Below are 24,138 nucleotides of genomic sequence, written 5' to 3' on the forward strand. Positions count from 1 at the left end.
AAGTGAAACAGGGAGCTATGAAAATTCACCCTGGAATCGGGAGACTGTTTCAAGTAGAAAATAAACAAAAGCAAAGGCCCTGAGGGAAAAATGTGCTTGGCACATGTGAAGACCAGTAAGAAGCGTGGTGGGGCATGGAGTGAGCAAGAGGGCAAGCGGCAGGAAATGAAGGGGAAGCCAGGACCAGCGCATGCAGAGCCTCAGAGGCCACGCTAAGGACTCTGGATTTCACTGTGGGGTGGAAAGTGCTGTTGTTTCGAACAGGGGCTTGGCATCACCTGTCGTAAGGACCGTTCAGGCTGCTGTGTGTGTGTGTCTACTTCAGAAAGGAGATAGAGACAAAAGGCTATTCCAGCAGTTCAACTAAAAAATCGGGTGGCTGGACGAAGGTTGACATGTGCTCCATTTGCACCAAAGTCACGGATGGCGCTGTTCATCTGCCTGAGTTAATCTTGGAACCACTCTTCTTAAATCCGTGTGTGGAGAGGGCGGCGGGGGGGGGGATCTTAAACACGTTCCCAGGTGAACCCTTTCTCTCCTACCTGCGCAGATATGTTTCTTGACCATTGTTGCCACTCCAGTCCTTACTTCCTCGTCTGCCACTCACTCCTTCATCCCAGGGCACCACACTCCTCCACCAGCACAGCTAAGGGGACGTCTGCTACGTCGGATGGTCCTCTCGCAATCCCTGTGTCACCTGACTCCTCCACTGCACCTGGGTCCTGCTCACGACTCCTGCGCCTCACCGCCATTCTCCTTTCACTTGTCTTCCACAAACCACACTTTTCTTCCTTCCTCTCTGACCAATGCTTGCTGGCCTCTGGAGGCGCCATTCTCGGTGGGTGACCTCACCTACTCCACAGCTATAATTAAAACCTAAGTATTTCCAGCTTCCAAATCCCATAGCTCCAAACTTAACTCCCAAGTACTAGACCTGCATAAGCCACTGCTCATTAGATATCGACCTCTGAATGTCCCCCAGCACCTAAAATTCAATATGCCCCAAATTATTAATGTAAGTCTAACCCATTCCGGAGCTGAGCCAACGTTTACCTCTAATTCATCACTAAGTTTCCAACTGTAAAGGAAATACAGCCCCACCACCCTAGCAGCTTTTTGTGACGCCCCTAAACATCAGTGCACTGTTTAACATTTTTGGACACTTATTTCAAGGTAGGAACTTCCCGAAGTCACCAGGCCTCGGGGTGCTAACTGGAAGATAAAACGATGCTCCCTCTGCAAAAGGTAGAGTTGGAGCAGGGAGTAAAAGGAGGGATCTTGGTTTAGCCACTCTAGCTATTTGTTAGTACTTACAGGTAATTCACAGAGGACAAGGTTAATGTCATTATTTATAAAACTAACTTTGTATCATTCAAAACCGTCAGAAAAAGGAAACAGAAAAACTGTATAATGTACAACTAAACGTATTTTAAACTGATTTCAAATATATACACTTTTAGAACACTCATAAATTGTATTTTTCCTTAACCCTTCCTTTACAAGGTAGACATACACCTAGGAGCGATGGTCTAGAACCGACGGTCTAGAACACTGACTTGTCACTTGATCTAACTTTGGGATCGCATACTTGGACGACGCTGGGGACCGTGGCCACTGTGAAATGACATGGGGAACTGGAGCTGTGACTCACCTGTGCTGGCCTTCGCCCCCAGGGCCTGCACAGCGGCCATGGTGTGCACAATGACACCCTTGGGGAACTCGGACCACGTTGGTGGCTTACCATCCACGGTGACGATGTGCCGCAGGCGGGGGACGAGAGACACGATATCCTGGACAAAACACAAGCACTCGTCACGTTCTTCATTATTCATCATGAAACAGCTTAGCAAACAGTCCAGGACACAAGAAAAGTAATTAACCACATTCAGTGAATTATTAATTTCTTGCTTAAAAAAAAACCCACAGGGGAGGCGTACACTGGTATGAATAGCACTTTTTTCAGGTGGAAAAATATTGGACTGAAATTTAAATTGCTGTTTTATAGCATTAGATTTACTGGGTGTACCGGTCTTCGATAAAATCTTAACAACAAAGTGACTTCCTCACAAAATGGACATGTAAATATAAGCTGCCTGAACTACAGGGTAGCTGAAACTCCCCACGTTTAAAAGAGGCTAATAAAGATACAGGGGGGGAGGGGAGGGAATTCAGTTATAAACTTGTATATATACCGGGAGTGCCAAAAAATGTGTACACGTGACTTGTATCCATCTTTTGTTATCGGTATATATTGAGTATCACAATTTTAATGCCATTTTTTCCTTTCTTAAAATGTGTATACATTTTTTTGGCACCCTCTGTATATTTAAAAAAAAGAACAAATCAAATTATTTTCATGGGGAGTTGCTGCGAGACTACAGAAACTCCTTTTTCCTGTAGTTCCATAAAGTTTCTCTTATCCCTTTAAAATATTCTGAAAACTCATGACTCAGTGCTTCAGAAATAAGATAAATGAATTACTAGCTTAAAAATGAACCTCCAAAATTACAAATTTATTGAAAACAGAGTAGAGAATACATGAGCACAATAAATTTGTAATCCCTTCATCTTAGATATGGGCATATTAAAAATTAATTTAACTCTCTACACCACTTATACATAATTATATACAAAACGTCCTTTTTCTTTCCTAAAGGAACAGAATTATGATACCCCTAACAGTTTATAAAGACATTACGGATTTTAACGCTCATAGAAGAGCTATCACTACAGCTCATGACACTGCAATTCTAAGGCATCAGACAGCAGTTATAAAATACCTCCAGTCCTCACCTTCAACTTCGTTTGTAAGAGTTCCTTACTAGTAATGATGTTGGTCACCTCAGTTTCATTTAATCCATGAACAATTGCTGGACCTCCTAGAGTCGCATATAAGGTAACAACTACAGGGAAAAAGAAGAGCAAGTCAGATATTCGAATATTTCATGGGAGTACTAAACATAAGCAAAGCCCCTGAAAGCGGACATGAATCATAGTGGGGCATGCTGAACCCTCAATCATTGGGGCCACAGTTTATGATCAAACTAAATTACTGTAATATACTAATCAACATTGTGCTTACTCACCTTTACCTAATTTCCCCCAACATTTCCAATATTTTACAATAAAGAACTCTTACATTTTATTTTGTTTTACCTACAGATGTTACTCTGGGACTGTCATACTGGAAGGAATTACGTCTGACTTCTAAAATGTTTAAGTCTTAGTTATTAACTAACTACTTGGTACCAAAATATGAAAAAGAACATATACCAACAAAATAACATGTTGCAGGTCAGATTTAAGGTATTATATGTTAAGAAAATAGCATGAACAAGCACCAGCACTACTTATTCTAAAGTAGAAAAATATAAAGAAAACCATTCTTAAAAATGTTGAAAGTAAATGTCGATTTTTATTTGCTTTCTGCCTAACTCAAAAAAGTTAGACTTAGAGTGACTTTTTAAGAGATCACAATTATTTTAAAGCTTCTCAAAAAAGAAACATTTTGTAAACAACCCAAACCTGTGAAAACAAAAAGGTATGCTAGTTTAAAACAAAAACAAAAACAGTGGAGGCATTTACAACAAAAACAAAAACAGTGGAGGCATTTACAGCGAGAAATCTGATAAAAGTATCTTTTCTGTTTCATCGTAAGGATAAGACAACGGCCATACTTAACATCACATTTTGGCACCAAGACCTCAGAACTAAGCTTCCAGGACTGCCTCACAGACTAAGGTATCAGGATTACCACTCAAATGGTTAACAATATAAACATTCCCTATCATTTAACCTAGCACTGAGTTTCAGGACTGGAAGTGTTTTAGAGGACAACTGTTACTGCTAATAGAAGTGGCGTAACAAAATGACACCAATTTCAAAGGGGAATTCCTAAGAGGTGATAGTAGAGCCCATAGGGCAGGCATAGTTCCCTAGACCCAGAAAGTCCCCTATGAATAGGCTCAAGTCCCCTTACTACATCCATTAACTGCACCTACCATTTGTTCTACAACTGGTTCCCTTTCCAAAGAAGACCAATAATTCTAAGTTGTAACAAAGAGTTCTCCGCTGACTGGACACAAGGTAAAAATTAACATCAGAATTTTACTCTCTTAAGAGTGAAACGTTTGTAATAATACTATCATCTCTCCCCCAGTAACAAAAATCCACTCTTCCAGAAAATAAGAAGCCTACATACGCTGAAAATTATACATAAAGCACGCCTGTGCAGCAATCATCCATTCGGCCCTGGTTTCACAGAAGATGGCAATGTTGGTCTTTGGTCTCTGACCCAACATCTGTAAGCCGTTTCCAAAATTAAAAGCTCTAACGAAGACATCTTCGTAGGAGAGCCAATTGTAGTGTCCAAGAATAACCTGATGAAAAAAACAACAAAAAAAAATACAAATAGCTTTCAGTAGAACCAAAATACTAATTTCTAGAAAGCCAGGACGTGTTCCAAATTTTGATAAGCCAGAAAGTTATGCTTGCATGTAATTAAACTATTTTTTAACAAAAAGCTGGAAAGTGGGTTTCAAGTGAAAAATCTATTTTGAAAATTAGTTATTTTGTAGTATCTTCTATGACAATTCAAATTTTATGCTAAATCTTCAATTGTAATTTTTTTTTTTTTTGGAGGGGGGTTCTTTTTCAAAAATATTCAGGGTTTGACAGGATCTTAAAGATCAACTTTCTGGCCCAAGGGTCATATGCTAATAATTCATTTACAGGTTTTATTTACTTAAACGATTTAGATATTAGTTTAAAATTTAGCCTAGTATCAAGTACTACTAGTACCAAAATTTTACTTTCCCTTTACTTATGAATTCCTGAATTTCAGTATCAGGTGGTAAAAACACGATTCACAAACAAATTGGCCAGAACGAAGCTAACAGAAATATTTACAGCTGATCAATTTCAATTGCTGCATCTAACTGTGGATAAGCGAAGTGAACAGTCTCTAGTTCCACAACCAGGTGGGCACTAGTTATGTACTCCAAGTCCCTCTGCGGAAGCCGTAAGTACTCCCCAGCACCGCTGGACTTCCCACATCCCATCTGTGCTTACCAGAAGTAGGTACCAGCAAGTCTACATGGGCAACAACCTCGTTGTAAAGATGGTTAACATATGTTGTCTTTAGGAATTTTCTCCAACTTAGATCGGACTATAAATCCCCAACTATATGTAGATTGGATAAAAAGCTCCTCTCACTGCAAAAATATACAGGCTGTTCCCAACACAGGGCTGTGTCATCAATATATGTCTTACACACCTTAAAACTGTATTCACTTTCAAAAACGCATACAACATTTAAGAGACTTCCACAAATAAGAGGTCGGATGAAGCTAAAACTGGAAAAGGATAAATACTGCCCTCTAGTGTCCTGTTCCATAAAGGACTTAAGAAATAATTGTGATGGATAAGGCAACTAACTGTACTTAAAATACTTATTTAACTTCAGGATCCGAAACTCTCACCTTGCTCTGCACCCCCACGAAATGCTCAGCACGAGGAGCTCCAATGACTTCAAAAGGAGCTCTGTGGGGGTGAGAAGACAGATGAGAATTCGGCGGAACTTGCAGGAGCTGGATTACAACTGTTAAGAATTTTACACTCCAAAGATCGCATGAGCTACTGCCTTGATTCTAGAATCTAAATGATGAGCTTTAGGAGTTTCAGAGGACACACGAGTTCTGAAAAGGCATTAGGTATACAATCCAAATACATAAAGCCATGTGATGGTGCCACCGTGTGGCAAAGAAACCAGATCATGAGTTTAATTCAAGTATAATCAAAACCCGAGTTTCATTTAATTCTTTAAATCACCGAATCTTCTAGTAGTGATCTTTCCTATAAATATTACATTCAGTGAACCCCATAATTTTATCTGACTTGTGCTGCAAAAAGTTTCCAATCCTAACTTTATCCTTATGGTGACCCCAACGTGAGATTAAACTCATTTACTAACTCCCTGCCTACACTATCGAACACAGCCAACCTTATTAAATCCAGAATCACAGATTTCACCACCCAGCAATCCTATTATGCTTCCCTGGAATATTCATTTTCTCACCCTCTGAAATGCCTATTTGAAACTTTCTCTCCCTCCAAATATCCTCTACCCTTTGTCTCCCTTCTCCACTTCCAGGTGATGATAATGTTTCATACTTCACTGAGAAATCAGAAATTAAACAGAAACTCCCCTATCTTCCTACCACCAAGTTTAATGACCTGCACACATCTATTCCCCTATCTTTGCAGTCCTTTCGGTATTGCAATGGTTGGAGTGTCCCCGACAAAAGCCAAAAACTCACAAGGACATGGCTTCAAAGCGCTGCCCAAATTTCCATCTCCAGTCCTGACCGCCCCACCCCACTTACTTTTTACTTGCTTAGTCAACTACGGCGTCTAACAGACATTCCTCAGATCCAGCCATTTCCTTCCACCTCCACTCTGTCCTGCTTGTCCATCTGTCTCCTGAACTCACGAACGCTGATGACTGGCCAACTTGCTTCCATTCTCATTCCCCTACAGCAGTGAGTGGTTTTTAAAAAACATCAACCAGCTTACTCCTCTGCTTCCTGCTCTGTAGTGTCTCCCCCGTGCAGTGGAATGGAGTCCAACACCTCACCCTGGCCTACAAAGCCGGAAGGGACCGGGCCGTTGCAGGTGTGCGTGCTCATCTCAAGCCCTCCTCCCCTGACTCACTTCCTGTAAATACGACTTTGTCCTTTCTGTCCTTCAAACAGGTTGGACCCAGGCAGGAACTAGGAAGAGGCAAGAAAGGTGCCTGGGGCACATCATTTAAGGAGGCACTCACCCTCAGGGTCTGGAATGCCTTCTCCACTGTGCACCCTAAGCGCCTCGCCCAGCTGGGCTCATTCCTGTTTGAGAGCCACCGCACTCTCCTGGCCCACTGCACACAAGGTTCATCACCCAGACCTTCAGAGGTGGTCCTCCTCGTTCTGCAGTCCTCCACGTAGCCATAACCTACTCAGCAAGGCGATATCTGATCTCCCGCCAGCTGTATTTCCTCACAGTAGTTACTAAATCTGTTCACGTATTAGTTGTCTGTCTTCGTCCCATACAAACATCAGATCCATGAGAAGAAGAACCTGTGTTTTGTTCATTAGTGCCCTCCTGGTGCCTACAGCAGTACCTGGCAGCAGGCACTCAGCAATTATTTGCCAAGTGTGTGGAATGGGTGGTGTAATCAAACAAAACTTCAGTTCCTTCTGGGCTCTGAGGGATTTTTCTAACCTCTCTCCTCCAGCAGCTGCATTTTTAAAATGATTGCTTTGAGGGGAAAAAAATCCATGTGCATCTGATCATTTAACTCCCATAGCTGCTTTTGTTCTGATCACCATTCAATCGCAAACGTCCTTTGCCTACCACCTCCTAAAAGCCCTGACCCATGAGCCATATAAGACAGATATGTTTAATCTTCCCGAGTCATTCAGGAAAACGAACGCCTAGTGTGGCCGTGTGAATGGTTTACTGGGGAGTCTCTGAGCGGTTCCCTCGTTTGTGAACTTAAGGGGAGCAGTACCAGGATCCCTACCATCCCCTTCCTCTCACATTTAGCTGGCTGTACTCTTATTCCATGACACATATGACATACACAAGTGTAACTATCAGTGTTGTCAGACTCTCACCTCCTGGGACACAGGAACTTCATTTACCATGTTCAAGAACATGAGTTAGGTGTCTGATAATGCTGATGATAAGGGTCTCTGATCTCAAAAGAAAACTATAAAAATAAAATGGAGATAACATATAGAACATTCGACAGAATAGAAGCACACAAATACTTAACCATTCAGGACCCTGAATGAGAATGAAGACAGTCTGATGAAGAATGAGACAGTCTAATATAATAAAGATCAAGTTTTTGGGTGGCTGCAAGTTTATCCTCTGTGAGCACTAGGACATTTTTTTTTTTTTACTTCAACCATTTAAAACAGAAATATTTCAAAATTATACGCTTTCCTGCCTTCTTCAGCAAAGTATACCTGGTTTCATTTAACCTTTCCTTCTGCAAATGAAGATCATTATAAACAAATTATTATAAGGGAGGTAGAGAAAGTGAAAATATTCGAGGAATCTGGATGGTTGGTAATAATCATGATGATGACAGGGCAGCTAACCTTTACCATGTTTCCTACCGTGTTTCCCCGAAAATAAGACCCAGCCAGACCATCAGCTCTAAGGCGTCTTGTGGAGCAAAAATTAATGTAAGACCCGGTCTTAGATTACATAAGACCTGGTCCTTTATATTATATAAGACCGGGTCTTACATTAATTTTTGCTCCAAAAGACGCATTAGAGCTGATGGTCTGGCTAGGTCTGATTTTCGGGGAAACATGGTATGTGCTAAGTGAGCTGCAAACATTGGCTTATCGAACTCTCACAATAACTCTAAGGGACAGTTACCATTATTATCCATATTTTACATATGAGAATACTGAGGCACAGAGAACGTGTAACTTTCTCAAAATCGCACAGCTATTAAGTGACGGGACTAGAACATGAACCAGGCAAACTCATTCCAGAATCGAAGTACTGAATCACTATCGCCAACTGCACTACAGAAAGGAGCTGGGCTGTTACTGGGCAGGTGAGTAAGGTGGCCTGATAACAGCTTAAAGGATCGTTTCAGCTGCCCGGTGTGCGTGGGTTACAGCAGAGGCAAGAGCGGAAGCAGAAGATCTGTTTTTTAAAAAGCAGGGGTGTAAGGGGGAAAAAAGAAACACCCATGTTTTTTTGCCTTGAGTCATTTGTTGGTACACGGTGGTGCCTCTAACAGAGATAAGGAAAGGGACAAGTATGAAAAGGCAAACCAAGAGTTCTGGTTGAGGAGAATGATATAAGAACCAAACCACAAATGCTGGCCAAGAGACTGACCATTATATGACTCAGTTATGATGTAAATGCCCTAATAAGTCAGAAAATAAATAGCATACCCATATGCAAATGTGACTCTGCAGCAAGAACACAAAAGTACGTGCTGAGGAAGAGGAAAAGAAAACTAAGTCAACTCCCAAGAACAGAAGTAAGTATTTCTTTATCCTTTTGGATCAATTTAGAAGGAACGTCATAGTGTAATCTTATCTTTGTAAACACTATGATTAGAGAATTCCTTCTATTTTCTTCTCTCTAATGTGCATAAAATAGAAGAAAAAAATTAGTGTTTCTGGTGGGTTAGATCACAATGTTTGAACCAGCATTGTGTTCTTTTCTGTTTCACTATAAAATTATTTTATTCTCTGTTCTATTTCAGGTACATGTATTCTAGAGATGCTCTGAAAACCAATCATTTCACTGTTCTTCATTTCAAAAGATATGCTGCTGGGAAGGTGGCAATCAGGTGACACTGACACACACTCCAGGTGCGTAACTGCTAATGTTGTAAAACCATAGAAAGGAAACTACATGACGGGGCAACAGTGCTGTAGAAGCTTGCCAAGCCTCAAGAATACTGCAGCCTCTGCTTCTTTGCCTTTTGTTTTTCAATTTGTGCCCCCCAGGAAGACCTGTCTAGGTGAAGCTGAGGGCCACCCTGCTTTGGCATAATTAGTGCAGAATCAGCACCATTGCCTTTTCCCTTTCACTTCTCTTCCCTTGGGAGCTCAAAATAGACTTTTAGAATAAGATAGAAACAAAGATCCCATTTCCAATCCATTCCATTCCCAGTTCATTAATTGGAAATAAAGTTTTGGGTATCTTTGTTTCAGTTATATCAGATACATTCTAGGGTTAATCCCCAAAGCCTCAAAACAGGGAGGAAACTTTTAGATATTGCTACATCATTACCTTTGTTTCCCAATTAAAGACTGTCTTCAAATACAGAAATTATAAAATGAAGACACACTTGTGAACGTGTCTGTGCTGCACGGCGAGTGAGCACCGAGTAAAAGCCACAAGGCCCAAGCAGCCCCACCATTACGTCTACACGCCAGTTGTGAAAGGTCCCCTTTTCACTGCCCTGCCACAGCAGATGCTGTTACTGCTGCAATACAATGGGTGCAAGAAACCGAGACACCGAGAAACCAACAGGGGAGAAGAAAGCCTAGCTTGTTTGACACACAGCTGAGATCCCCACAGTCCAGTCTGCAGGCCACTGCTACCGCTGCAACGCAGACCAACAGAAACTAGTCTTAGATCACCAGTGGGACAGCACACTTTCTTCTTAAGGCTAACAGAAAATATTTGCTTCATTTATTATACACAAAACCTAAAAATTAATTTTATTTTCTAATGAGCCTAATTTCACACAAGAAAAATATAACATGTTTTCTATACCAGAGTTTATGTAAAGACTTCCAAAAAAGTATGATGAATCACAAATGCCAATGATAGACAGACCTTCTAATGGTAATGCAGTATAGACAGAAAAAGTCACTGAGGAAAAGTAGTTTTCCTCACCTTCCAACTTTTCTATTTGCGTTCAAGTATTTCTTTGTTGAATAAACAATGACCATAAAGGCACCATGGTCAGGAAAGGGAGGAAAAAGCCGTGTGTGTAAACAAACACACACACACACACACACACACACACACACACACGGAAAACAACTGTCCTTATGTCCACTGTGTTATCTGGTCACATTTAAGGAACTATGATAGTTCTAGGATTTTACTTTGCCGTAATTATACTGATATCTAAATTAAGAAGGTATTTCATAGTCACCATATTTTTAAAAACTTGGGACCTCATTCGCTGCTGTGAGTACTGAATGATGAGTAAAAAATAGTACTTACACCATAAAAATGCCTCCAGTATGTGTGAAGTACTGGAGAAAAGTTATACTTCCTGCTAAAATAGGACTTCTGTTATATGTGCTTAGATTCATAATAAGAGAACCCAGCCTTTGAATTCAAATAGCATCAGATCAAAAGATAAAGGTAAATGCTTTTTAAATAATATGACTAGCGTAGAAAAGAAGGCAGGAGTGGAAAACTTTAGCAACTGAAAAAATGCAGTGTTTTCGGTACCTCTTATAATGACCAGATCTCTCAAAAACAGAATCAAAGATGGTATACCATAAAAAGCACCAAATAAACATGACAAAAATCAGACATCATTATGAAAACAATGTTTTGTAAATTATAATCTATAGGCTACAAAATAATCAAACATGCTTAACTATATCACTTCAATTTCTAGAAATATGCTATTACCTCCAGTTAGATCTTAAGTTAATTTAGTAGGGGGGAAAAAACCAAAGAAACAGGGAATATGCCTTAAAAGTCGAGTAACCATATCATTTTTCCAAACCAGTTCTGAGACTCCCAGGGGGACGTATTAAGGTCAGATCAACAGGTATAAATCAGGACTGTGCCAGGCAGAACAAGATAAAAGATCATTCTATTTTAAGGTGGGAAACATTTAGATTCTTGTCTAGAGTTTAAATAAATTTAATTTCTAGGACTTACTGACATTAGCTTGCTTTCTGTCTCCTTCATGTTTAGGAGAAAAAACATGGAATTCGTATGCTAAGCACCAGAGCGAAAGGACCATTAAGTAGTTTAAACAACACGGCCTGGCTCTGCAGTGAGAGGAGCTCTGAGAATTTCATTCCCTATTGTGATTACTTGGACTTTCCTCCAAGATCTGAGAGTTCCTTCATGACTGATAGAAAAATGAAGCTGGAGTCAGGATGTAGTTGGAAAAAAAGGGTAAGAGAAAACTAACGTTGCCTACACAGGTATTAATCCTATAACCCAGCCAACGTTATCAAGCAACTACAGACCATCTTACTGCCTCTAAAAGGTTTTATCTTCAGTTTTTACCTACAGGGGCTTCAAGAACTGCTTTAACAAAGTCATGTATCCAAGTTCTAAAACAGCCTTTTCATGTCATTTCTATAGCTTTGTGGATTAAAAAAAAAGGGGGTGAGTGGATTCTACGGAAAGTCACCTTACAGGGTGATCTGACCATAAATTCCTAACTGGGTAGGTCATGGTGGGTCGTCACGCCCCAGGCACATAACTTCCTTAGTGAGAGGTTTTAAGCCAGCCTGTCCATTTTCCTTGTCTATCTAGGTTACCACCAGAAGTACCAGGAGTAATACTCTGAAGGGGGTATTAACCCTCAAAAGAGCACATAATTTTGTTACTATTCTATAATCCAATCCCCACCTCAATTTCTCTAATCTTCCTTACGTCCCTCTCCTTAATCTCAAATGCATAAAAGAAGCTGCAAAACTGTTAATTCTCGGGAGCATTTGAGGTCTTGCTCCCCAGCATGTGACGTCAGTTTGGCTCAAATAAACTTTTACAAAAACTCTCTACAGGTTGGAACGTTCTTACATCAACATTTACTACCCTTCATTGTGCCACACTACTCCATCATCTGTCTCTGTATTCACTGTAGTTGTTCCCACTGAAATCCCAGTAACAATAATAGAAGCTAGAGCATTTACACTAGATGCCAAAGTGTGCCACGCATAGTGCCTGTGTGCGCATGTGTGCTGGGATTGTTTTAAGGGGTATGGAGCGAGAGGGCCTGGGTTCTAGCTCTGGCTTCAGCACTAGCTAGCTGCAATGTCCATAGGTAGGTTGCCCAACCTATCTGTGCCGCTGTGTTGTTATCAGTAAAGTAAGGATAACACTAACTCATGGGGCTATTAAAAGCCTTAAGTTTAAGTTGACATAGGTAAAGCTCTTACAGCCTGGCTCAAAGAAATGCTATTATCAGCAATGATCATTATCTTCATATTATAGATAAAGAGAGGCCAGATTGTTAACTGACTTTTCCTAAGTCACACAGCTAGTAAGTGGAAAAGCTAAGATTCAAACCCGTAGACTGGATCTGAAGTCCAGGCTCTTATACCCTGTTTCAAATCAACAATGGCAGGTTCTTCTCCACTGGTGAAAAGAAATCCTTCAAAACCATGCAAATGCCACAACCAAAGGACCAAGACATTAAGTGCCCAGTGGAAGCGACATTAGAATCAGAAAACAGCAGGTCCCATCCCAAAACCCAGAGCAACCTGAAGCACATACAGGTGCTCTGGAACCACCAGGAGTTTTGGGTGTCCGACCCCAAACTGCCCTAGACATTCTACTCCAGGCCCTGGAAACCATTTGGGTTCAGTTGTGCCCCACCCCCCCACGCCCTGCACCTCACACCCGTGGGCTTCTCAGGCTTTGTGAAAGTTCAGGACAAGTAAGGGCCAGAGGGTGCGGCATGAGATTAGAGCAGACCAGTCCCTTCCTACCTTGTGTCTCCTGCCCCATGGGCAAATCCCCACAGAAGTAGGCCCGTGCACGTCCCTTGCCCCTTGCCACCATTTCTAAGAGTACATGTTATGGAGAGGAAATTCAAAGGCAATGAAAGATCGCCTTACCTTTTTAAAAATTTTTCCATTTGGTTGCACTTCATCTTCCTCATTTAAAACTTCGCGTGTTCCCAAGAGTCTTTTGTCCTTAAATTTGTTTTTTGCATACATAAAAACTTTATCTAGTGTATCACATCCAGGGTATAATACCGAGGCCAAGCCATCCAAACTGTTAACAGACCTGTATGCAGACTCAGGTTTTGAATTCACAGGCTTTGCTTTAATTTGGTTTGATTTTTCTTGTCTTGACTCAGAAAAAAAATAATATGGAATGTATGTTAAAATAGTATAAAGTGATATTATAAAATGTATGAAATATAAAAGAATGGGGTTGATGGTCTGTTTTAGCTTCATGGTTGTTGGTTTTGAAGATACGTGGTTATTCATAAGTGCTCAAAAAGTAGAATTAACAGATCTCCGTAAGAATCTACAAGGAAGAGAAAGAAAGATATTAATTCAAAATCACTTTTAAATAACAAATAACTTTGAAGAAAAATTCTTCACATTAGATAAGCGAATGAATACTTTTTGTTTTTCGCCATCAAGCAGCAGCTACTGTGTTTCCCTGAAAATAAGACCTAGCCAGACCACCAGCTCTAATGCATCTTTTGGAGCAAAAAATTAATATAAGCCCCAGTCTTATTTTAATATAAGACCGGGTTTTATATAATATAATGTAATATAATACCCAGTATAATAAAATATAATAATATAATATAATATAATATAATATAATACTATATAATACTCAGTAGAATATAATATAATACCGGGTCTTATATTAAGTTTTGCTCCAAAAGATGCATTGGAGCTGATGGTCCAGCTAGGTCTTATTTTCGGGGAAATGTGGTGGTAACTGGCCCCAGCAGTGTCCTGTCCACCCGATACTTGTAAGAGACTCATTTGTACCACGTCTATTAACAATGGAATTACCACAGAAAGTTTCCACATCAATCTGTAAACAGGTAGCTTTTCCAACCTAACCCCAAGTAGTATCCCCAGACACTTCCTAGTGGCAAGAAGGGAGCAAGCAGAAGACCTACAAAAGAATGGAGACCAAACACACCCACTTCCCTTTCTTCAGCGGCTCATGGCAAGAACTTCGCACATCGCCCCTTCTCTGGGGCCCACGGGCCCACGCAGACACTGCTGATCCCTGCATTCCTGCCCAGTGAGCCCACGTCTCTCACTCGAGGCAGCAGCAAGCAATTGGAGTTGGCAAACAACATAAAACTCACTTCCCATAGTGGTTCTAGATATTTTTTCAATGTAGGCAAGTTAAACTGTGAAGCAACAAGGTGGTAAACTTTGATCATTTTATACTTTGCACTCATCAAATTTACTGAGAATCTATTATGTTTCAGATACCATTCTAAGTACAGTGAATGTAACTGAACAAAGGTCTACGTCCCTTTCTCATAAAACCTACACACGCGAGGTGGGCAAACACACTGCACGTCTGCACACAGAGGAGGTCGTGCCGGATGCAGAGCCGCATCAGAGGGCTCACACTGCAGAAAAGATAAACTGCACTGAACAAAGGAACAAGCACACGACACCACAAGAAGCCCTGAGAAAGCGGAGGGGACTCAGAATTCAGAATTGCTATAACACACCCAAAATGTCCAGTTTAAAACAAAAAGGTATTAAGGTATGCAAATAAATAGGAAAGTATGGCCCATACATATTAATATATCGGGGGAAAGCAGGAAACAGAAATCGTCCTTCTGAGGGCCCAAATGTCAGACTGAGCAGAACACACATCACAGCAGCTATTATAAATATGTTCAAAGAACTAAAAGAAACCATGCTTAAAAAATTAACAGTACAATTCCCCAATTTTACAAGATAAGGAACACCTCCAAATTTGCCCATGCACAGCTGGTGAGAAGCCAAGACTCCAAACCGATCCCCGGGCTCTGTTCTCCACCACTCCAAGCTGTTTTCTGCGACAATGTATTGTGCAGTGCTCTGGAGAACTCTGTATTTTTGCCATAAAAGGCATGGCGGGGGGCCACTGAAGGTTTCTGTAGCAGAAAATGGCACAACGAAAACTAACAGGACATCTGAGCTGTAAAGCATAGATGCACCTTAGTAACTAGGAGAACAGTGTTAACTAAGTACTCTCACTGAAATTTAATTTTGCATGTTTGTATTTTGAATTAAAAAAATCATACTGCGATTTAAAGAACTATCTTTATCCACAGATATGACTGTACATATCCTAAGCAATCCACTAAAAAAAAAAAAAAAAAACTAGTAGAATAAGAGTTCATCAAAGGTTGCAGGATGTTAGATGAATATACAAAAGTCAATTGTGTTTCTGTACACTAGCAATGAATAATCAGAAAATGAAGTTAAGAAAAGAATTATATTTATAACACTAAGAAATAACACTTAGGATTAGATATGAAACTGCAAATTTGTACTATGAAAACCACAAAACACTGTTTAAAGATATTAAAGACCTAAATAAATAGAAAAACATCCCACATATGGATTGTAAGACTAAATATTGTTAAAATGACAACATTCCTCAAATTAATGTACAGATTCAACACAATCCTTATCAAAATCTCTGCTGGCTTTTATACAGAAATCTGTAAGCTGATTCTAAAATTCACATGGAAATTCAAAGTTACCAGCCAAACAGCCAAAATTTAATTTTGAAAAAGAACAAAGTTGTAAGGCTCAAACATCTTTATTTCAAAACTTACTAAAAAGCAATAGTAATCAAGACAGTGTGGTACTAGCAAAAGGACAGACATTGATCAATGAAATAAAACTGAGGGTCCAGAAACAAACCCTTATATTATGGACAACCGATTTTCAACAAGTGGGAAGAGAATTCAAGAGGGAAAGAAGTCTTTTCAACAGATGTTGCTGGAACAACTGGATATATACATGTAAAACAAACATAGAGCCCTTTCTTATTAAAAAAATTAACTCAAAATGGATCATGTAAGAGCTAAAACTAATCATAAAACTAAGTACTAAGCACTGAGTGTAAACAGTACTTCAGGAAGAGTAGAGTGAAAGGTAGGGGGGCTGGTTCTGGCATTTTCTGAGAAGTCCGCTTGACCAAATGACAGCTTATTATGCTCTTTCAGACTGGGGAGAAGAATAGATGATCCCCCAAGTCTGAACAAGCACGAAAAGCAGGAGGGGTTCAGGAATCAGCCCCTCGGGTAGAGCAGGGTGGGGATGAGATGAGGGCCGGGTGTTTAAGGACCCAAACTGTAAGGGTCCAACTGTTGTGGTCTTTGATGCCAGGGAAGGAACTTAGTTTGCATTCCCACGTACACAGGTGCCGTTTTAGAAAATAACTGTACGCAGAGGATAACTAACCTCAAGGCAGCAGAAACTGGAGGCAAGGAAATTAGATTAGAAAGTAGCTAAAATAATCCTTCCCTCCTAGATAAGGAGGCAGGGTGGTGTGACATGGAGCCAAGCAGCCGGGATTCCCAGCTCCTGGTGGCCCAGACGGGGGCAACAGTGGCAGCTGTTACTCCAGCCCTTCCCAACAACCGAAACCTTTCTCCTTAACATAGTGAGGATGGTTTCTGTATCTGAATCCTCAACAGAGCAAAATCACGAATTAACACAGCAGCAGTGAAAAAAGGGAAAACAACACTGATGCCTTCAACTGAGACAGAGGGCTGGTCAGTAAGTCGGATGGTTGGTGGAAAGGAGATGAATACAACTCTTGAAAATAATGGGTTTAAAATGCCAATGAGTCATCTAAACAAACTGTGAAAGTAAGGGGTCAGAGCTAGAAGCATACATTTTGGAGTGATAATGATGGAGGATGAGACTGCCCAAAGAGAGCACGTAGGAAATCTCCAAGATCAAGTTCAAGGATAGAAAACTTTGAAGGGAAAGCACCGCTAAGACTAAGAGGAGACAAATCCCACTGCAAAGACAATGAAGTATGAGACCTTGGAGGGGGCGAGTCACAAGTCCAGGGAGAAGAGAGCCAAGGAGTAAGGCTTCAGCAGTGTCCAATACAGCCGAGAGGTACCAGCCACATACAATTGAGACACTTGATTGTTCTAAAATGTTTCAGATAAACTAGGCAAAGTAATATACCTTTGGCCAACTGCATCCTGTTTGCTGAAGTGGATATGGAAAATCTAGAGAATGAGGACACAGTCAGAGGTACTTCACTATGTTGCCACACCTTACAAACAGTCATCACCTTTCAGAAAGTAAACTTGGACAATTAAATTTGTTAATTCTCTCCTTCACAGCTTCTAGGTTTCCAATGTAGTTTAAGAAGGCTTCCTCCATCCCAGGGTTAAATTAATGGTCAGCTGTATTTTTTTCTAGTATTTGCATAATTTTTACATTTAGATCTTTAATCAAGTAGGTAGTTTATTTTTCTATATTGTGTAAAGGAGAAAGCTAACTTTTTCTTTCAAATGAACTGCCTTGAACCATCTATTAAGTAAGCTACCCTTTCCTCAATTAACCAAAATGTCACCTTCAATAAGTTCCCATATGTGGATCTGTTTCTCGGCTCTACTTGTCTACTGCTTTGACAATACCACACTATTCCAAATGCAGCAGATTTGCAGCAGTGTTTCTCAACTATGATCCAAGAACCACTCATATAAGAATTACCTTAGAGAATACTTAAAATGAAGATTCCTCAGACATATCTGCCCTTCCCTTACCTCCCCAATACCTATAAATTGAAAACTCTAGTGGCAGGCTCATTTTTAAACAGCATCCATGTGACTTTTATGTGCACTAATGCTTCAGAACTATGGCTTTAAATATCTAATAAGACCCTCAATATCCTTATTTTTCAAAATTTTCTTATCAATTCTTACAGATTTATTCTTCCATATAAATTTTAAAGGTTTAACATATTTGTGGTGAAACAATTCAAAAATCAATAGGGAAACAAGATTCAGGAAAAAAACGAACACCTGACAAAATATACAGAGCTCCTATAATTTTTTTTTTAAAGCAACACAAAGGAAAACTGGGCAAAGGCTATGTGCAGAGACACCAAAACGGGAAATGCAGGTGACTAGTACACATAGGCAGTATGTTCTCCTTAACGTAATCAAGTTTAAAACGAAGCCGTGTCAATTTTCATCCAATAGTGTCACAAATATGAAAAAGACTGCAAGATCCAGAGTTCACTCAAGCAATCTGGCAGTACTGAACACACACACACACACACACACACACACACACACACACACACACACCCTTTGCAAGCCCACGTTCAGAACTCTGGTCTACGGAAAAGTCAGTGCATATTACGCACATATGAACAAGGATTCAACCGCTCGTTTATTTCCAAAACTTTTATTGAACAGACATCATACAAGCCCTCTTCCGGATGGTGGAGTCACAGTGAGGAACAAAACATGAGAGGTAAACAGACCATGAACAAATAGCTAAATATCATGAGGTAACAGAAGCTAATAAAGCAGGCTAAGAGGGAATGAATGCCAAGGGAGGAGAGAGGTGCTTGCTTCCTAAGTGGTTAAGCAAAGGCATCTCAGATGTTACAGCAGACAATGAGAGAGGGAGCCACAGGGACATCCCGAAGACGAGCATCTCAGCTGAACCCAGGGAGGAAGGGACCGTGAAAGGAGATGACGTCAGAGAGGATGCAGTGCGAATGCGGACGGATCCTGCAGGGCCTGGCAGACCACCGGGAGAACTGTGCTGACATGAGTGAAGTCACCTGACCCACCACAAAGAGGGTGACTGGCTGCAGAGGAAGCAAGGAGACCATCTGAGAGCCTTTGCTGAGACTGGATGTGACAAGACAGTGACTGAGACCAGAATAAGGATGAGGGAAGTAATGAGAAATGAACCAATTCTCACTTTATTTTGAAGACCTTACATACAGTGAGAAAAAAAGAGAAGTCAATAGTGACTCTAAGGTTTTTGGCTCGAGACACTGAAAAACAAAACTGAGCTATCATTTACTAAGAAAAGGAAGACGCAGGAGGAACAGGTTGCGGGAAAGAATATTCAGTTTTGTGAAAGGTTCCTTTGGGAGTTCTCAGCATACTGATGGTTTAGAGCCAAGTCTGGCTGGGACAGCCTAGGAGTGAGAAGAGCAGGTGCTGGGGGACATGTCAACATGTAGAGGGCTGGGCCGAGAGGGGCCAGCCAAGGAACACGAGAGATGGGGTCAGTGTTGACAAGGGAAAACCAGGACGGTGGAAGTCACAGAAGGAGGACACTGATCAGCTTTACACGTAATCTACACGTCAACAAAGGACTGAAGTGGAAACAGAAGCCCCAATGAGGTGAGACTTCACACCCATTAGGACAGCTACTATTAAAAAAAAAAAAAGTACGGTAACAAGTATTGAAGAGGATGTGGCGGTGAAGAAACCCGAACCCTCCTGCACTGCTGACGGGAATGTACAATGGTGCAGCTGCTGTGGAAACCGGTATGGTGGTTCCTCAAAAAATTACACATAGATTACTACAGAATTCCATTTCTGGGTATATTTCCAAAAGAAATGAACGCAGGGACTCAAACAGATTATTTATTTGCACACCGAAGTTCATAGCAGCATTATTCATAATGGCCAGAAGGTGGAAACAACCCAAAAGTCCACTGACAGGTGACTGGGTAAACAAAATGTGGTACAGCCACACAATGGCATATTATTCAATCCTACAAAGGAATGAAGTTCTGATACATGCTACATGTATGAACCTTGAAAACATACTATATTAAGCGAAATAAGGCAGACACAAAAGCACAAGTATTGTATGATTCCACTTATATAAGATACCTAAAAAGAGGCAAATTCACAAAGACACAGAGTATAATCAGTGGTGGTTGCCGGGGGCTGAGAGGAAGAGGAAATGGAGAATTGTGTTTAATTCCTTCGGAGTTTGGAATGATGGGAAAGTTCTGGAGATGGATGATGGCGATGGCTGCACAACAGTGTGAATGTACGGAATGCCAACGAACTGTTAAAGGCGGTTACAACGGTAAACTGTGTTGTGTATATTTTACTGCAATAAAAACATCAAAAAAAGGATGAAGACTGAGAATTAGACACAATGTGAAGGTCACTACTGACGTTGAAAAAAGCTGTGTGAGGATCAAAGCCCAGCTGGAAAGAGTTCAAGAAAGACTGGATGAAAGTGCTAAAGAGAAACGGAGAAATGGGTGACAAGACACAGCAGATTCTTTTGTTTCAAAGACAAGAGATAATATAGCTTGTCTGCATATCAGGCCTGTAACCCAGGAGAGGAAAGAAAAGGATCATGCAGATAAGAGTCACATCCTTGGGTAGGAGAGGGTAAGATGCATTCCCAAGTAGGGAGAGGGGGGAGACCGGGGAACTATCTCCAAGGGAGTGGTTATAACTCATCAGGAAATTTTAAGTTGAGGAAAGCTATGAGGGGAGGTGGGGTTTGTGAAAAGGAGACGAGATCAATAAAATCAGATCCTGGGTTGGGTTACAGAATTGTTGGAATTGAGGAACTAAAGGGGAGCAAACTGGAACCACAGGAGGTGATGGACTGAGTAGAGGGCTGGAAACAGACTGCGAGGCTGTGTAGTGATTTTTCCTGGGGAGGTCTAGATTATACTAATGGAGAAAGGCAGCAAAGGCAGACTCGAGTACGAGATCATTTAAGGACAGGAGGTTAAGGAACCGAAAGGCCACAGAACTACAAAGATAGTGAAACCACTAAGAAGCATGACAAGGTGGTAGTAGAGTCACAGGAAGCCTGATGTTCAAACAAGAAGGAAGAGTAAGCAGTACAGTCTGAAGGCAAACCTTGGAGGACACAGCAGTACTGTTTCACAGACAAAAGCGTCTGTGTTCCAGTAACCAGATTAGGCCCAAGCGAGAGGTGCTCCTGCTAAGCCCACATCAGCAAACCAAAACATAACTGAGTTTCTACGCTCGGCTCTTCCAGAAAAGGAAGGCCTAAGTCAACCAAGCGCTTGCCGGCTCGGCCCAAGTTACCCGACCCAGCTCCAATGCCTCCCTCGCTCCGTGGAAGGAGTGACCCTGCTATAACCCATCACAACGCCAGTGACTCCACCTCAGTCCTGCTCATGTCCATCCTCAACACTCTCGCCTTGTACAACTCTTTGCAGCACCTTTCTATCTGCAAGACTGGATGGTTCCTGATTCACGAATCACTGAATAAATCCTACTAGATCAGTAAACTGTGGAAAATTTTACTTTAACAACTGAAAACAGAAAACAATCTAAATCGATCAAAGAATGGCTGAACTTACACATCCACGTATAGATGATTATACAGCCATTAAGTTAAACGTACAAGCAACTGGAGGATTCCATGAACCTTACTAATTCTTTATTTAAAAACAAAAACAAAACGTGTATATAGGTATGCATGGCTCTATGGCTGACTACAGTAAAAGGTATGGACAAGTCAAGGTTTTTCAGTAGTTATCTTTAAATATTTAAATGCAGCTGTAACGGCTTAAAGCACATTAATCTTCCACGATGAAGAATATTAACTTTCACCTTTACTTTGAGAACTGCTAATTAAAATAACAAGGTAAGTCAAGTTAAACAATATTAAAAGAAAATGACCAATCACTATTTATACAACGATAATTTAGTAAACACTTAAGGAAAGAGTGAAGACAGGGAATATATAAAAATGGAGTCACTTCAACTAAGCTGCTAAAATTATTAACATTAACTATAAGGGCTGAAGCATGAGGAAAGACTCTTGTTCACACCAGCCTGGGAACTTCTGAACTTTCCAGACCTGTGTTAATGTCTGGATACACATCTAGACATACACCAGACCTCAGATGACCCTCTGATTAACCCCTGAAGAACTCACATATCCAGAGCACCTCATGATATTCACCAAACCCACTATCCAGACCAGTGGACGTGACCAGACCTCCTAACATCTGACTGATAACCATCCTGACCAATCCTAGGGCTAAGATTGCAGACTGATTAACTTTCAATAATGTACTTTTACTATAAGAACTCTTCTTTCTTCTTTGGAACACTTCTGGGTTTTGCCTAGTTGCATTTCTGGTTTATAAACTTTAAGACCCCTGAATAAATTTTTTTACCATTTATTTCTAGCCAAAGCCTCCAGACTCTATTTGAATTTGTTTGACTATATAATGTCAGTGTCCTGAGATTCGAAGAACACTCTGCTTCAATGCCACCACTGGATTCAAGCAAGGTAGCTGCTTGAGCCCTTTAAGCTCTTGGTGTCTCAACAGCTCCACTGGGATTCCAGTGGTGTGAGTTCTGAGTTCCAAACCTTCTTTCGGTGAAGGTTCAGAGCTACGAGCTCTTGGGTCCTCTGCTACCAATTTTTGTAACAGGAATCCCTCTTTCTAAGTCTGTTACGGAGCGACAACCCCATTCTGGACCACCAGCGGGATTTATGGACCATCCTCTGCTAAGTATCTGTCTCAATGGACTTCTGATAAGAAGAACAATTTGGAATTACAGTAGCTACTCTGGGGATTTGGGGAGATACTGAAATTGGTATATTTACATGCACAATTAGAGAATCTTAGAAATGTTAAACAAGCTGAATGGCAGACATTTTTCAATTGGTATTGAGAGGCCTCTAAAAAATTAAATGATTCAAAGATAACCTTAACATCTCTTTTGTCTTTTTGTCCAACCACGACAGCTTTCAGGGGAATTTATCTTTACCATGAGATCATCACCTTCTAAAAGCCCCCCAAAAGTTCCTTCCTTAGGAACTCAAACTAGTTATATGTACAAACATTTGGTCCCTCCTTTTGTGCCTTTTTAATAAATGGACCAACTTAGCCAAAATAATTTAAAACTCTAATGGCCATTAAGGGAAAAACTGAGCCCACATCAGGGGCCCTCCCTTAAAGAGAGAATTCCAAACCTCTCAGACAATAGAATGCATTCTGTGATTATATGCAGAAGGTTCTAAAAGACAAACTGACTTTTAAAACTGCTCTAAAGGGATCCTAAAAGAAACCTGGCCATCTGAGCAGCTCCTTTAAGATTTTTACTGTTTCTCCCACCTGAAACCTGTTAAGGTATTTGAAAAGATTTAATAATTTTTTTATCAGAAATTTGGGAAATTGGGAAGCTAAAATTTCAGAGCCTGATAGGAATTTTTTTTTAAGCCCCCTCCTCTAGGCTAAAATACAACTATACTCCCAGAGGGAAAGTCGTGACTTAGGAAGATGTAACTGGACACATAGAATAACCTATCATGTAACTTAAGTGACGAGTATAACCCAATTCTCTGGGAAATTGAGAGTAACTGTCCTTATATGTTGGAAATCTCTGTGAAATCAAAAATCCAACTGTAGAAGCAGTTCAAAGCCCACGTAGCTTTACCACACTCAATTCCTCAGACCAAAGGGAAGAAAAAAAAAAAAGGAAACAAAGGTTTTTTTGAAAAGCATAAACTGCTGCTCTGACTCCTTGCCAAAAATAAATACAAATCTTAATTGTCTTCTCCACAAATATTAGTAAGAAAAGGCCTTAGCCATCTGAATGAATAAACTTAACTTATTCCAACTGTTATAAATTAGTGTGGTTTTTGCCTTATTGTACCTGTCTCATGGCTGAAATTTTAAAACAAAACTATCAGGTCTCTAGTTGTGTTTGTTTATATATGTGTGTATTATGTCTGTCTCCCAAGGATATTATTAAAATGGGATTGTAAAGAATTCTGTTTAATTGGTTTAAAGGAATTAAGTGTTTGTAGTAAAAAAAAATTCTCAAAAATATGTATAATAGGAAAAAATCCAAATGCTTTTCAGGATCTCATGATCTAGGAAAAT

At 40.5% G+C, this 24,138-nt stretch overlaps 1 protein-coding gene across 2 annotated transcripts in view; it reads right to left on the reverse strand.

Moving 5' to 3' along the window:
• Positions 1-24,138, reverse strand: part of ACSL3 (acyl-CoA synthetase long chain family member 3) — a 65,854-nt gene that overhangs the window by 16,344 nt on the left and 25,372 nt on the right. For both annotated transcript variants that reach the window (XM_033112345.1, XM_033112344.1), the window contains 4 exons: positions 13,356-13,773; positions 4,202-4,379; positions 2,794-2,903; positions 1,652-1,790 (listed from right to left, as the gene is read on the reverse strand). In XM_033112345.1, coding sequence (XP_032968236.1) covers positions 1,652-1,790; positions 2,794-2,903; positions 4,202-4,379; positions 13,356-13,733 — 805 coding nt within the window. In that variant the 5' untranslated portion in view covers positions 13,734-13,773. The remainder of the gene's footprint in view (positions 1-1,651; positions 1,791-2,793; positions 2,904-4,201; positions 4,380-13,355; positions 13,774-24,138) is intronic.

The sequence above is a fragment of the Rhinolophus ferrumequinum genome, chromosome 8 (assembly GCF_004115265.2).
Source record: "Rhinolophus ferrumequinum isolate MPI-CBG mRhiFer1 chromosome 8, mRhiFer1_v1.p, whole genome shotgun sequence".
Classification (NCBI taxonomy): domain Eukaryota; kingdom Metazoa; phylum Chordata; class Mammalia; order Chiroptera; family Rhinolophidae; genus Rhinolophus; species Rhinolophus ferrumequinum.